This window comes from Solanum lycopersicum, chromosome 3, assembly GCF_036512215.1.
Source record: "Solanum lycopersicum chromosome 3, SLM_r2.1".
NCBI classification, from domain to species: domain Eukaryota; kingdom Viridiplantae; phylum Streptophyta; class Magnoliopsida; order Solanales; family Solanaceae; genus Solanum; species Solanum lycopersicum.
This window is the reverse complement of record NC_090802.1, coordinates 64497676-64512418: the sequence shown is the minus strand read 5'-3', so window position 1 is coordinate 64512418 and position 14743 is coordinate 64497676. Positions and strand designations below refer to the sequence as shown.

General features: G+C 36.6%; 3 protein-coding genes and 1 long non-coding RNA gene across 6 annotated transcripts; 3 read left to right on the top strand and 1 right to left on the bottom strand.

Annotated features, from left to right (window-relative positions):
- Nucleotides 1–1109: 1109 nt before the first annotated feature.
- Nucleotides 1110–2472, bottom strand: LOC138347373 (uncharacterized). The gene is made up of 2 exons (XR_011220239.1): nucleotides 2334–2472; nucleotides 1110–2223 (listed from the first exon to the last, which is right to left on the bottom strand). It is a non-coding gene; the product is annotated as an uncharacterized lncRNA (long non-coding RNA).
- LOC101244569 (uncharacterized) lies at nucleotides 1404–4115 on the top strand. Its single transcript, XM_004236381.5, has 2 exons — nucleotides 1404–2623; nucleotides 2993–4115. Exons 1-2 carry the CDS (start codon nucleotides 1404–1406, stop codon nucleotides 3819–3821), a joined length of 2049 nt encoding a protein of 682 aa, XP_004236429.1. The 3' UTR covers nucleotides 3822–4115.
- A 1300-nt stretch (nucleotides 4116–5415) lies between these two features.
- On the top strand, nucleotides 5416–8943 carry LOC101252862 (uncharacterized). Its single transcript, XM_004235752.5, has 5 exons — nucleotides 5416–5743; nucleotides 5817–6674; nucleotides 6811–6919; nucleotides 7438–7573; nucleotides 8615–8943. The coding sequence occupies exons 1-5, from the start codon at nucleotides 5634–5636 to the stop codon at nucleotides 8731–8733; spliced, it is 1332 nt and encodes a 443-aa protein (XP_004235800.1). The 5' UTR covers nucleotides 5416–5633; the 3' UTR covers nucleotides 8734–8943.
- Nucleotides 8944–9090: 147 nt separating this feature from the next.
- LOC101245242 (uncharacterized) lies at nucleotides 9091–14287 on the top strand. 3 transcript variants are annotated; one of them, XM_004235726.5, is made up of 11 exons: nucleotides 9091–9578; nucleotides 9664–9741; nucleotides 10629–10734; nucleotides 10845–10892; nucleotides 11020–11243; nucleotides 11381–11483; nucleotides 11870–11970; nucleotides 12083–12257; nucleotides 13480–13650; nucleotides 13763–13863; nucleotides 13950–14287. In XM_004235726.5, exons 1-11 carry the CDS (start codon nucleotides 9255–9257, stop codon nucleotides 14007–14009), a joined length of 1491 nt encoding a protein of 496 aa, XP_004235774.2. In that variant the 5' UTR covers nucleotides 9091–9254; the 3' UTR covers nucleotides 14010–14287. The 3 variants fall into 3 exon arrangements, 2 of the variants coding, with proteins under 2 accessions (XP_004235774.2, XP_069151733.1); XR_011220238.1 differs by having other exon boundaries at nucleotides 9135–9578; nucleotides 13480–13645; XM_069295632.1 differs by lacking the exons at nucleotides 13763–13863; nucleotides 13950–14287 and having other exon boundaries at nucleotides 9132–9578; nucleotides 13455–13704.
- Nucleotides 14288–14743: the final 456 nt, after the last annotated feature.

Here is a 14743-nt window from a genome sequence, read left to right as displayed (position 1 = left end):
ATCCGCCACTACCCTCACTATTTCTTATGCATGCATTACGCCACCGAAAAATAAAAAGAGATCGATAAGACAGTTTAAAATATAAAAAAGTAAGTATTTGTGTAATTACAATTAAATCTCAATTTAATTTAATAAAATATCCCTTCATCTATAAAGGAAATTTGAAATTTGAAATTTTGAATCGATGGAGAATAATATCATCTTTGATAAATAACGTGTTACACTTAAATTTTTATCTACAAAAATAAATCTAAATTGATCGAGCTTCGAAATATTTAAAAATAAAAAAAAGGATGGAAACCCATACTCCAATCGACGGTAACATCTCATGTGGCAAATAGCCTGAATGTTGTCCTACCACACGTGGAATTCCCCAAGTATTAGCTCCCTTTTGGGTTCTTCGATAAAATCCCCCATGTGATCCTTCAACTCTCTCCATAATAATAATAATAATACTAATATATTATTATTTAAAAAAAAATAATATGTTGTTGGTCCTGAAGAGAATAATGCAGTATAAAGATCAATTCTTTAATTTTTGGAGTGAATTCAAATGTAAAATTCTTGAATCTTTTGAAATTGTATTGACATGCAATAAATGTGTTATAAGAAACATTTTGTTATACTCTCTATAAATACAAATTCTTATAAAAAATTTTGTAAAGAATTAAAATAAATCTTACTACTCATAAAAAAGAAGTCAGGAAAAAAATATTTTAAATATATCTGAACTTTGATCAAAATTGTTATTATAGATAGCAATGTGTCTACGTAAACACACATATACCTTTAAAATACACTATTAAATAGTTCAAGAGTTCACTCCATAAAGTTTTAGAATATTTTTTAGATCCATTTTCCAAAAAATTACTAGTTCATTAAGTTGAGGACTGTTCATGAGGCAATAGCGGACTTATAGAGTGTTTGACAACCACAATATGTAGGTTAAATTATAATATTCCATATAATTATATACGAAAAACATACATTTTCAATAAATTTCATAAAAAAATGTATATAATCCCAATTTATTATCAAAAGCTAGTTCACGAGTTGCGGATAATACGAAACTAACATCAGTTATGGCAACAATTCATTCTCTCGACCAATTTGGTTAACTCCAATAGACTCTTTGGGGAAAAAAAAATATAGTATATCTACTACTTATATCATTGACACCATTGATAAATGCATCTCTCCATTCACTTATTAGCTGTTGCCAGTAAGTTTTTGAACTCTGTTTCCCCCTCTCTGTTAATATGCTAGCTGTAACCTTTGATGATATATACATATATATTATATAACAAATACTACAACTATTTTGAATTACTCCTATTGTTATACACTCTTCTCCCCAAAAAATAAGCCTTGAGCAGTAGAGTTCTCATTACCATCTGAAGTCAATGGATCCTCCACCTATTCCATCTCATATCACTGCCACTCCAATAGGTACCATTGCCCAACAAAACTATTCAGATTCTGCCAGCTCTTCACCGCGCTCCCGGCAAAATGATACATGGGAACAGGAGTCATTGGCACTAGTCTCCGGTGCCAAACTCCGTCTCATATGCAGCTATGGTGGTCACATTATTCCTCGTCCCCACGATAAGTCCCTCTGCTATGTTGGTGGTGACACACGCATTGTGGTTGCTGAGCGTCAGTCCTCCCTTGCTGATCTTCAGTCTCGTCTTTCTCATACTCTCCTCAATGGGCGCAGATTTTCCCTAAAGTATCAGCTCCCTAATGAAGAACTTGATTCCCTTGTATCTGTCACAACTGATGAAGACTTGGATAACATGATCGAAGAATATGATCGTGCAATGTCAGCATCCCCTTTGAAACCATCTCGTCTTCGTTTGTTCCTTTTTCTTGCTAAACCTGAAACTGCAGCCTCTATGGGTTGCCTCCTTGCTGATTCTAAATCCGAAACGTGGTTTGTTGATGCTCTTAACAATGCTAGCATGCTTTCTAGAGGACTTTCTGATTCAGCTGCAGAGGGTAATTTTCTGGAGCTTGAAAGGATTCCCAAAAGTGATTCTGGTGTAAACCTGGATCAGGCTCAGAATGAGTCCTTGGCAGCAAATAATCGGCAAATGGCAAAGAATGTAATCCAGGAAGTGCAATCCACTATGCCTGATTCACCAATGGTTGAAACAACGTCATCATTTGAATCAAGTGTTTCGTCCCCATCTATGCCAAATTTGCCTCAAATTAAGGTTAGAGCTGAAAATGGTCAAATGAATGCAAGATTCCATGATCAGATGCCCGGGTTAGATGAGCAGTTTTCAAACATGAATGTAGCTTCAAATGCACAAAATCTGGAGGATGCTTACCTTCATTTGGCTGCACAAGCTGCAACGCCACCTCTTCCTACTGTAATTGGTGGTGCAGCCGTTACGTCATCAGCTACCTTGGTGAACGCTGCACCAGCTACAGGGGAACATCATGGCCGGGTTATCTCAGATGATGAGAAATCAGATCATGGTGCACCCTCTGGACGCCGAAAGCCTCCATTGCCTTTACAGCCTATTCAGCGGAAAGTTGGAGATGCTTATAGCTTGCCATCGCCCGATTCAAAGCATGCTGGAGGTTACAACTTGCAATCACCTGATTCTGTAGCAAGGTATAGTTCACTTCTGTGTTCGTCTAACGTCATATCAATATGTCCAAGATCAATCAAAAATAGCATGACATCTAAGAAACACAAACCTCATCTCAGTAATTATCATACAACTCTTCAAAATTTTATACTCGAGATTCCATTGTAGAACCTATGCTCTTAATTAAGAGTTTTGGCATAAAAAATAATAGCTTTAGACATATTATTTAGATCTAAACAACAAAAAGAACTAGTAACCACAAAGAGATAACAAGACTTGAAGGTAATTATTGCTCTTCAGTCTTCACTTTTAGCATGTTTTATCATACTTGAGATTAAAATCATCGAGAACTTTTTACTTTCATCAACTAAAATATTTTGGATGTTTTCCAGTGATAGCAGCATCGCATCAGGTACATCCTTCTCGAAACACACGGTTTACCAAGATGCACCTCCAGCAACAGGTCGCGAGACCAGAATGCATCCAGCTGTTATGGACTATAACTCTCAAATTCAGATGCAGCAAGTTCAAGATTCTGTAGTTATGCAAGTTCCACAGCAAAATCAGCAGCAGTTCGTTCCTGCCAATGCGCATTACATCCAACATACTGCAACAGGTCCAGTGGCAGCCCCGTCTTACTATCAAATGTATGCACCCCCAACCCAGCAACCACTTCATCAACAAATGGATCAGCAGTATCAAATGTACTATGTGCCAGTACCTCAGACTCAACAGTATAATTTGACAGTGCAATCTAATGTAGCTGATGCTAGTGCTGTAGCTTCGAACCAGCAGCTAACACCACCAAATCCAACAACGGTTTCATCCTCAGCAGTGTTTAAAGAAGCTCTCCCACCTATTTATCCAGCAAGGACAATCCAGTCCGCTAAGCCTGAAATGCCTGCCAATGTATACATAACATCTACCCCAGCAAATCAAACTGTAGTTCAAGTTCCTTCAAGTCAATATCATCAACAGTATTACAGCCTATCCCAGGTTCCTCCTCCATCACATCAAATGGCTACTGTTCCTAATGGCGCTGCTAATTACGGCTATGAATATTCTCATCCAGTGCATGACCAGGTGTTCTATGCCCAACAAACAGCTCCAACACTTCCTTCTCAGTACCAAACTATGACCCCTAACACTGCAGTTCTACTATCACAGGCTACTGCACAGCTAGCTGCGGAGAATACCACAACTCAGAACAGACCTTCATAGCCTCTATAAATAAAACCAAGCTATTTAAAGATTTCATATCAAGTGTATTTTTTTTAACAGTATTGGAGTATATTATGGCAGAGAATAAGGGTATCATGGTATTCCTCATCCTACAACATGCTGCTACTTTGATAGGACTAAGAACATACTTGCATGTGGTGTCGTAAGGTGAAATGAAGAACAATGTTGTAATTGCTTTCCATGTAGTTATTGCTCAACCTTTGGTCATATATTGTCTTAATAGAACTGGTATCGGATAATAACAAACCTATAGACTAATTCTTTGGTCAACAACACTTATTTCATTTATGCTTCTCTGGATTATGTTAAAAAGGAGAAGAATTGGTTTCCTCAGGTAACACGTTCTTGATACCTGCATCATGTTGAGCTAATAATATGTTGAAGCCTACTGAAGTTGTTTGATAGCGCACAGTATTCAGAAATGTGTCATTTATGGTTAAGAAAACCATCTCAGTCCAATGGGACAACATAACAAACTCTAGTTTCAATCAAGTTAGAATTCAACACTTCCTGAACTTATAGAGACCAAAATAATTGCTATAAGCACTTCAAGATAAGTCAACCGAATCATGTTCTCTGAATGTGGAGTTCCCATTGGATGTTCAATCAATAAAATGATTTTGACTTCGAACTGGCTTGACTGTGAGAGTTATAAAATAGGTGTGTCACTTAAAAATGCAGCTAGCTGGCTTATTATATCTCATACTACTACAGACTATAGTTGCTATTCCATGTAACATGGGATGCCTGACACCCCTTCCTTGAAAAAGGGAAAACCCTCTGATTTTTGTCACTTAAATAAGAACAGAATTGTCAGAAATGAAACTCATATGAATAATAATCAAATGCAATTATAATTATGATATTTACTAATTGCTCAATGTTTACATGCTGCATACTGCTTTGCAAGCACATAGTTTTCTACTTAAAACTCACATGCCGTCTAAACAAAGAGCATGTGCAAATTCATTAACCATTTATCAAGAAATATAAAATAAAATGATTCCCAACAGAAGAGTGTCTTTAGTACCATAAACAGATGGCGATGAAATTCTCTATCAGTCCAGACATGTTCAAAGTTAAGAATGGCTGTAAGAAAATTTGCTATATGTAAAAAATCAAACGGAACAGAACCCAAAGACCATCACAACCATTAGTTAATAAGGCAGCTGCACTGTCACAATCATTGGCAAATACCCACATAGTTCAGTTATTTCCACAAATTTACACAATTTTCTCAAATCAAGCTCTAATTTGTTGGTAATAAACTTAACCCCTTAACTTATGACATATATATGGTGTGTAATATGTAACATATGTAGTACATTTGGCTACAGTTACTTAATGTTATTTGATTCATCACCATATGCCATCAATATCAATCAATTCATGTTCAAACACCTATAGAAATTCATGTACCACTGGAAGATATCACCACATAAGCAAGTCAAAATGGATATTTTCACTTACCTGATGAATGATGATTACTAAGACAGATCCATGAACGAACACACGAGATTGTTCACCTCTTAAATCAGATGACAAATAAGTTAGATAAACTTAAAAACACACTGATTAAGATATATAATTTGAAAAGACCTGCATGGGACCTTGGGAGTTGTGAAAACATTAATTATTGGACATAAAAACAAGAACTCAAGATTATATTCATCTACCAACCTAATTTAAAACATTACTGTGGATTCAGAATCTAGTAAAGCTCCAATCTTTGAGCAGACAAATGTGACCTTTTAATCTTGATTCTGCTTTCTTCATATCTATTTGTTAATCATGTTAACAGCCATTTATTTACCCTCTTCCCCGAGCTGCCGGTACTTTAACACCCAATTCTCCGTTCCCAAATCCTTAACGTTGGCCCTCTCCATTCAACTTCAATCTAGGTAAGGCTCTACTTCTCTTATGTATAAACTAGAACTTTTGTTTTGTATATAATATATGTATAAATTCTTTCAGGAATCTAAAGATCAGTAACTGTCTCTCTCTCAACAAACCCAACAATCAAAGCACCAATGCTTCCGGAGAAACAGCTGCTGGAAGTGACACCCTTCGAATCATATTGGCTGCAGGGGGGACCGGTGGCCATATTTACCCGGCGATTGCCATTGCTGACGACCTTAATGTCCTTGACCCTAATGCCCAAATTCTCTTTGTTGGACTTCAAACGGGAATGGAAAGCACTGCAGTGCCAACAGCAGGATACTCCTTTGAACCGATTCCTGCTGCACCATTAGGCCGGCCCTTTTTCTCTCTCTACAACTTATTCGTCCTCCCTTTTGTACTCGTCAAATCCCTAATTAAAAGTTCCCAAATACTTAAAGAATTCAAACCCCATATAGTAATTGGAACTGGGGGGTTTGTTTCATTTCCAATTTGCTTAGCTGCAAGTCTCAAAGGCATTAAACTTGCAATTCAAGAACAAAATTCAGTACCTGGAATCGCTAATAGGGTGCTTTCTTTATTTGCATATAATGTGTTTGTTGCATTTAATTCTAGTGTTGATTGGTTTTGGCAAAAGAACAAATGCGTGGTGTGCGGAAATCCAGTGAGATTGTCTTTGAGGCAATATGCGTCTAAGGCCGTGGGAAGGCGTCATTTCTTTTCAAATGCAGTTGTAGGGAAGGGAGATGGTAAGGTGGTATTGATTCTTGGAGGCTCATTGGGTGCTAATGCACTTAATGTTGCCATTTTGCATTTGTATTCTGAGATGTTAAACGAAAGGAAAGACTTGTTTTTGATATGGCAAACCGGGGTCTTAGCATATGATGAGATGGAGAGCCTCGTGAAATTCCATCCCCGATTATACATTACCCCGTGAGTGTTGTTTTATTTGAACAGTTCGATGTCTTTTGTCATTAGAGCCACAGATGTTTTATATCTTAATTTAGACTAGACAAAGAGATATATCCTTTTCTCCGTTTTAATCTGATTTGATCCTAACTATGTGAAGGTTCTTGCACTCCATGGATTTAGCGTATGCAGCTGCAGACCTTGTTGTATCTAGAGCTGGAGCAATGATCTGCACTGAGATCTTAACTGCTGGGAAACCTAGTGTTCTGGTAAGTAAACACATTCTATAGGGTACTAAGATTGCTTACAAATTATCTAGTTGATGAAAGATCATTGAAAACTTATTGGAGGACTGGAATGAACTAAGTGAGAACATACAAATGTACAACCTATTAAACAAAGTGATAATGAAATGTAGGAAAAATGTAGATGATGATCGTTGTCTACGATGTACAACTTCAATTCTATTTCTAGACATGCAAGTAGACTAGCTTTGGGCCTGTCCAAAACTTATTTTGGCCTAGTATTATGGAAGTAACTGTTAACTTAATCAGCTGATATTCCTTTCCCTTAGGATTTGCTGGTGCTAACCGAATGGATTCATGTTTTAAGCTGATCATAATGGAAGTGTAGCTTCTTTTATCTGCTGGTTATTGAAGAGAACCTATATGTCGATACACCTATATTTCCTCGTTTTTATAACTCTGTTACTTCAGATTCCTTGAAATATTAGTATACTAATCTTGGCAAAACACTTCTTTATAACATTTCCTTGAAATTCTTGCAGATACCTTCGCCGAATGTGGCTGAAGGACATCAATTTCACAATGCTTGTCTAATGGCTGATTTGGTTGGTTCAAGGGTTATAACTGAAGATGAACTTGACTCTCTTACTCTTAAAAGTTCTATTGAAGAAATTTTAGGTATGGTATTCTGTCTTGAATATGAGGGAAATATTCTGATTATATTTGCAGTTGGTCAAAAGAACAATCTAATCATCATTTTGCTTTCATGGTTTTGTTACCTTTCATTTTGTCTGGATCTAAATATCAATGATTTTGATTCGGAACGTGAAACTCTGTATGTCCATGATGTCACTTATAATATGTAAAACTAGAGGGGCTGGAGACTGGAGTTAGAGCATGGTATCATGACTATAAATGTCAGTAAATGGTTCGACTTCAGTCTGCAGCTAAGTTTATATTCATTGTAACTTAGTACAAGAGATATGGTAATTTTCGTCTTGTAACCTGAAATATCTTTAAAGCTACCCTCACATATTAGAGATCTGCTGAAAGAGAATGCAGTTACATTTACCAGACTGGAATTAGTATGGCGTTTTCCTGATTTCCTCTCATATCAGTATCACAGAATCTTTGACACACCTGAGACATAAAGAGAGACAGAGCGGGAGGCGGAGGTTGCCATTATTGGTTGACATATATGTAGATTTTTAAGTCTTTATACATGCCTATCTTTAGTATATCTCCATATAAACAAGAATTCACAGAGAGGTGAAATAAACAATAGCTAGTCTCACTGGTGTCACTATACACGAATAAGAGATTGTTGATACACATTGCTTAGTTCCTTTTAAGTTGCTGAAGATAAGGGATACGCGTGCGTCTCACTAATTATATCCATGTCAGAACTACATCCAACTAGATTGGATAACAACGTCCATAGTACACAGCTTTTACTGTAAATGGCCAACGTATGTTTAGATTGCATAAATAGACATATAACAGCCCCTTGCATTGAATGGCATATAGGAGGTGTTATATTGTGCTCATCATCTCCTTATTAAATAATTTTTGTGTATGGAGTGGAATTGCCAATCAATTTTACACTTTAGCTTCCTCTGTTTTGGTTCCTTTTGACTGCTCTAGATGTATGTTTAACTTGTTTCCTGAATCATGTTATTCTTCTGACCCTCCATTATTATGTAACGGTGTTTCTTGCAGATGATGAGAGATTGATGACGGAGATGTCTGAGAGAGCTCTCAAGACTGCAAAGCCAAATGCATCTGTTGAAATTGCTAAACACCTTCTTACTCTTGTGAACTCGTCGATCAAATTCTGAATAATGCTTGCATTGATATACGTTCAGTTCAAAGATTAGAATCTTAGCTGCGAGCTTCATTTGATATATTTATTAATTTGTCCCCCTCCTTGCGTATCAATCACAACGACACTCTTAAAAGAAAATTCTCAATTTTGTATATACAAATGAGATATTTTACTGGACATAATTTTTTTTGAATATGACAATAGTTCTGCATTTGCAATTTTATATCTATCTCCTCCACCTAATTTCTAATTGGATAATGTTTCTTGCACTATTTGTAAGAAGATTTTTGTGTTGGTGATTGATATTACTCAATTGCGTCTCGTTTTCGCTAACTGATTCGATAAGAATTCAATTATTTTTGTACGCCATAAGCCACTATGATGGTTATTTCTTAGTCACAAATAAATTAAAAATCTGTTTTAGGATTCATTGATTGTATTTATTTTATTTAAATTTATCTTAAATTATTCAAAATGAAAGTAAAAAAATAAAATTTTAAAAAAAAGTTCAACCGGACACGTAACATATGTTGCATGCATATAATACCCCTGATTGAAAATTTGGGAACTTGGTATTTGGAAATTCAAAACTTATTATACAGTTTAGTTTCAATTATAATGATTGCGTTTCCTCAATCGGATCTCCGGTGGGCGATTCATTCGGCGGCTGCACTTCTTTCTTTCTCCGCCGCCGGTAGTCCGCCGCAGCGTCTGAGACGACTCTGCATCAGTGCTAGCGCCGATGATGGTAGAACGACCCCTAAGCCCTCTGTTTGTACGGCAGATGAGCTTCATTACGTTCCTCTTCCCAACAATGAATGGAATCTCTCCCTATGGCGCTACTTGCCTTCATCGCAGGTTCTCTACATTGGAATCTCTCTCCCTGTATATAGAAATTCAGAAAATAAATTATGTATGTATAATTATGAAAATGTGTGTGCAGCGGAGCCGCAGGAATCATCCTCTGTTATTATTGTCTGGAGTGGGCACTAATGCCATTGGCTATGATCTTGCTCCTGGTGTAAGTCTCTGTTTTTTCTTCCTTTCCATCCAGCTATCAATGGACCTCTTGCTGATTTAGTTCGTGTATATATATATATTTAAACCTGAATTGTAATTTGTATTAGCATAAGAATTTATGATCAAGACATTGATTCTTAACAAGCAATAGACGATTGGAGCCCTAATATATCCGAGTATTGTTTTAGTCTTTTGGTGCAGTTCAAGCTTTGAACATGTGCAGATTCTCAGTCTTGAACCAACTTCCAGACGTGTTTCTTCAATAAACACCATGTGAAACATGGAGAAGTTGGTCTAACATATTGAAAGCTTTGATAGGGTAGTGCAATAGTAGAATGTTACCTTGCTACTGTAATTTTAGCTTTAACCTATCCACTTAGAGAAATATGCTAACTTCCACCTCTTTTAGTCTTGGTGTCTCTAGGACATCCTTATAACATCATTTTCAAAAATTGGTGTCTCGAATTAGTGTAGAAGACCTTGAAAGTGACATTACTATTCTTTTACCTTGAATAATGTGACGGATGTTCCATGATTAACATTTACTTATTTAAATGTCTAACAGCTGTGTGAAAATTAGCATACCATCTATGCTTGTGGAGATAGTTTCGCACACTTGATTATTGTATATATACACAATATTGTACACTTTCTGCCTGTCTAATTGCAAAATGCATTAACCTTGAGGGTGTGATGGTTTGTTTGCGTTCGCTTTCTTAGATTGATCTTACTGCTTTCATCTATCTGTATTTCAAGACACAAGCAAAAAATATCTGTGTGAACGAATTTGTTCATTGAAAAACTTTATTCTGATTTTCCTCTGGTCTGTCTTTGACTTTTACATAGACACCAGTTAACTTTCAATCAAGAATTTTGGTTACTCTGCAGTCATCTTTTGCACGACATATGTCTGGGCAAGGATTTGATACTTGGATTCTTGAAGTTCGAGGAGCAGGCTTGAGTGCAAGAAATAGTGTAAAGGATCCTCACCAAGGTACTACAGATTCAAATGGTTAAACCTTGACTCAATGAGGCCAATAATGTTTCTATCAATGGGGCATACTGTCCAATCTGATGACTTGCAAATTTTGACAAATTTGGCAGGAAAATTTGAAGGTATATCTGAAGAGCAACTTAGCTCAACTGATGAAGGTCAGTAACAATGGATGACTTATTGCTTAGCATACAAAATCAATCAGGAAGAAATGGTGAAACTGTAAAACACTTTTGAAAAGGAGAATGCATGGTCATCACATTCATATATGGATAAAAAATTCAGGTTTACGAGACGCAGCACAAATTTCTTCCATCACTAGCCAACTAGGGGACTTCTGTAACAGACTTGGAGAGATTATTGATGAAAGTCAACAACCAATCACTCAGTTTACTGGTTTGCACAACCGCTTTTCTATTACACTGGGAGATTTCTGGAAACAGCTTCATCTGATTGGGAAGTATAACTGGGACTTCGATCATTACTTGGAAGAAGATGTGCCTATAGCGGTGAGGTGACATCTCGTGGCATAGTTTTTGAACATATTGTTCTATGTCTCCTGGTGGATCATATTGTAGGAGCTTTCCTATTATTATCATATTTATGCACCCGATATTAGTTAGGCTTTATGTTTTTTCTTATGTAGATGGACTACATAAGGAACCAAAGCAGACCAAAGGATGGGAAATTGCTTGCTATTGGACATTCCATGGGAGGTATCTTGCTGTATGCAATGCTCTCACAAGATGGTATAACGTCTTCTCATCTATTACGACTTCTGTACTTCCTAGTCTTAATTATGGGAGGAAATGGTTGCCAAAGTTAGTCAAATAACCTTTGGATTATTTTCAAAATGATTCCTACTAGGATTCATTTATTGTTAAAAACAAAGAGACTCCTCCAGAGTCAGTCAGAGTAGATAAATTCATCTTCAAAATCAGATATTTAAAAACTGAACAAAAAGCACTATAAGTTGCACTTCTCCTCATATCTAAATGATGATATTAGGTCAAAGCTCACTTTGTCTACTTCTTAAGACGCGAAAAGTGCCACACATTTGGGGAAAGAGGGACTACATCTGTAATCTCTATGTAGTATACATATATATGTTTGTAAATGTGTATGGATTTACCAGGTTACAGAGGAAAGAACACTGAGTTGGCTTCAGTCATCACTTTGGGTTCATCACTGGAATATACTACTTCAAGGTCATCCCTGAAAATGCTTATACCCTTCGTAAGTGAAATGAAACACTATACATATAGCACTTTACGGTTTCCTATAGACCGTATCTATGTTTATCTCTGATGTGATGAGAAGAGGATTTTAATTGTTAGTGGATGCACAGGTAGATCCTGCAAAAGCTGTAAATCTTCCAGTTGTTCCAGTCGGAGCATTACTCGCAGCCATCTATCCTCTTGCATCCTATCCTCCGTATCTCTTATCATGGTTAAATCCTCAGATATCTGCACAAAATATGATGCATCCAGAATTGTTTGAGAGGCTTGTCTTGAAAAACTTTTGTAAGTACGAGCTGGTTTTCTTAGTAAAAGATCATAGTCATCACTGAAAAGAGATGCAAAACATGATTGACTTGTAGGCTGTGTTCGATATGATAGGAAATGTTTTCCGTGGAAAATAAGTGGGTTTCTTACTTATTATTTTGTGTTTGATACACAAGCAAAATATGTTATCCTAAAAGCAAATGCTAAAGGAGGTGAAGTTTGAGAGTAGTGGGTGTGGGGTGGTGGGAATGGGAGCTGGGCGGGTGGGGATGAAGATGAGGTGTATTGAAGGTGGGGAGGGCACTATCAATGTGGAATGTCACTTGTGTAACTTGTTTTTCATACTTCCATTAGGGAAGTCATTTTACCAACTTTTAGAAACTTATTTTCCTAGAGAACATGTTCTCCAAAATTTTTGATCAACCGAACATGAGAAAATTGGAAATTCCTCCATACCGGACACACCCATAATGTTCTCTTTTTACGGTTAATTACCTTATTGTTTCTTGCTTTTATGGTTAGTAGCATCCTAATAGTAAACGTCTTAAAGAGCAGTGAATTGTTGACTAGATGGAAGGGGATAACAAGTGCATGGAATCCTAAACAAGATTGGTATCATCATATGGCATTACACTAGAACAGCAATATCCAATAGGCAGTTAAGTTTTTGCTCACAGTCCAACCGAATATAGGAGAATTTTCCTGAGAGAGATGTTATTATGTGAAACATCTTATTTAATTTACTTAGATATCCACGGCTATGGATTATCATGTCATTGCACAATTGAATCTGACCTTTTGCTTCTCCAATATTGGGTCTCATCGCATGTTTTATATCTGAGGGCGTTACCACACTTGAACTCAGATAGTTTGTAAACTTTTAACAACCTTCATCTTTGAATACACGCATTTATTGTGGGAAAAATGACTGTAGTTTTTATTTCTGAAATTACTTTACTTTCTCAAGCAAACTCTATCAAGTAGATCCCTGACCAAGCAGTATTAGATGAATAAACTGTGTGTTTGTCATATTGTGTTGCATCAACTGTCTTTGAGATCATTACACCACTGCTAATATGATACTTTTCACGCCTAACGTCTCTCTCAAAGCCTTCAATAGATTAAAAGTTTGCATCCCCCAAACTGCCAACACTCCCCACTTAAAAAGAAAATAAGAAAAACTTTTGAGTTCTTTTACTGCTTTTATTCATGCAGTATCACATGGCCACATTTTATGCAGGCACTATTCCTGCTAAACTTCTGTCACAGCTATCAACAGCCTTTGGAAAGGGTGGATTACGGAATAGAAGTGGGACTTTCTTTTACAAGGACCATCTTCACAAAACCAATGTACCTGTTTTAGCTCTCGCAGGAGACAAAGACCTTATTTGTCCTCCTGAAGCTGTGTATGGTAGAATATCATATTGTGATTTGTTATCATACTTACTCACAGATTTACCTTCTTCTGATCATTTCTTTAATTAGCTGAATGGTAACCTTTTACTGTCATGTTCATGTACTAGAAACTGTCAAGCTGATTCCTGAGAACTTGGCTACTTATAAAGTTTTTGGTGAACCTCGAGGTCCCCACTATGCCCATTATGATCTAGTTGGTGGACGAATGGTATTTGATATTGAAAAAGTCATTTCAAAAAAATTGCCACCCAACTAGTACAAGTTAGTTATAATTATGATGCAATGTAAATGCAGGCGTACTATCAAGTATATCCACGTATAATTGAATTCCTCAGTCGACATGATATCTGTTGATCTACACCGGACTGTAGCATCCTCTGAATCCAGTTCCATGTGAAGGTGTGACAGATTACTTGGTCACCACTACCACAGTGCAAGTGTCATGCGACAGTGGAAGAAGCCACTGTGGGCAAGAGTGGAGGAGCTACAATACTAGGTATGAGTTCGGACGTATTCATTAGCTTTACCCTGTATTTATATTAATAAATTCATTAAATGTGTATAAATATTTAATTGTAAACCCTCTGCCATTAAATGGTTGGTAAGAAATGTGTAGTTGTGAAGCATCAGAAGTTCAATTCACTCGTAAAACAGTTGATTTGAGGGCCATTGAGAATTTTTTGTTTTGGTGGCATAGGTTATGGAGTAGTTTGCCTGTATTTGATTCAATCTTTTTCTCATTTGATTTGACATTGTGCCTACTTCTATTCCTCAATGTTGATCAGAGATTGAAGGAATCAAGGTCCATTAATTTTGGGTTAATTGATTGGATTGTAGTGACCCACTTGTAAAGCTATTGGCACTAAAAATGTTAGAAGGTCCACTCTTTAAATGTTAACATATGATGGTGTCAAGTTTCCAAGTGTTTTGACCAAAATACCCGCCTCTATAAAGATACACATACCAGGTGGAACACTTGTCTATTTGAACCTAACATCTATCCTAGTAGGGCCAGTAGTATACACGAGAAAAACAAGTAGAAAATAGAAAATTTAAGTAAAGAGGATACAAGGTTAGGGAAGAGTAGA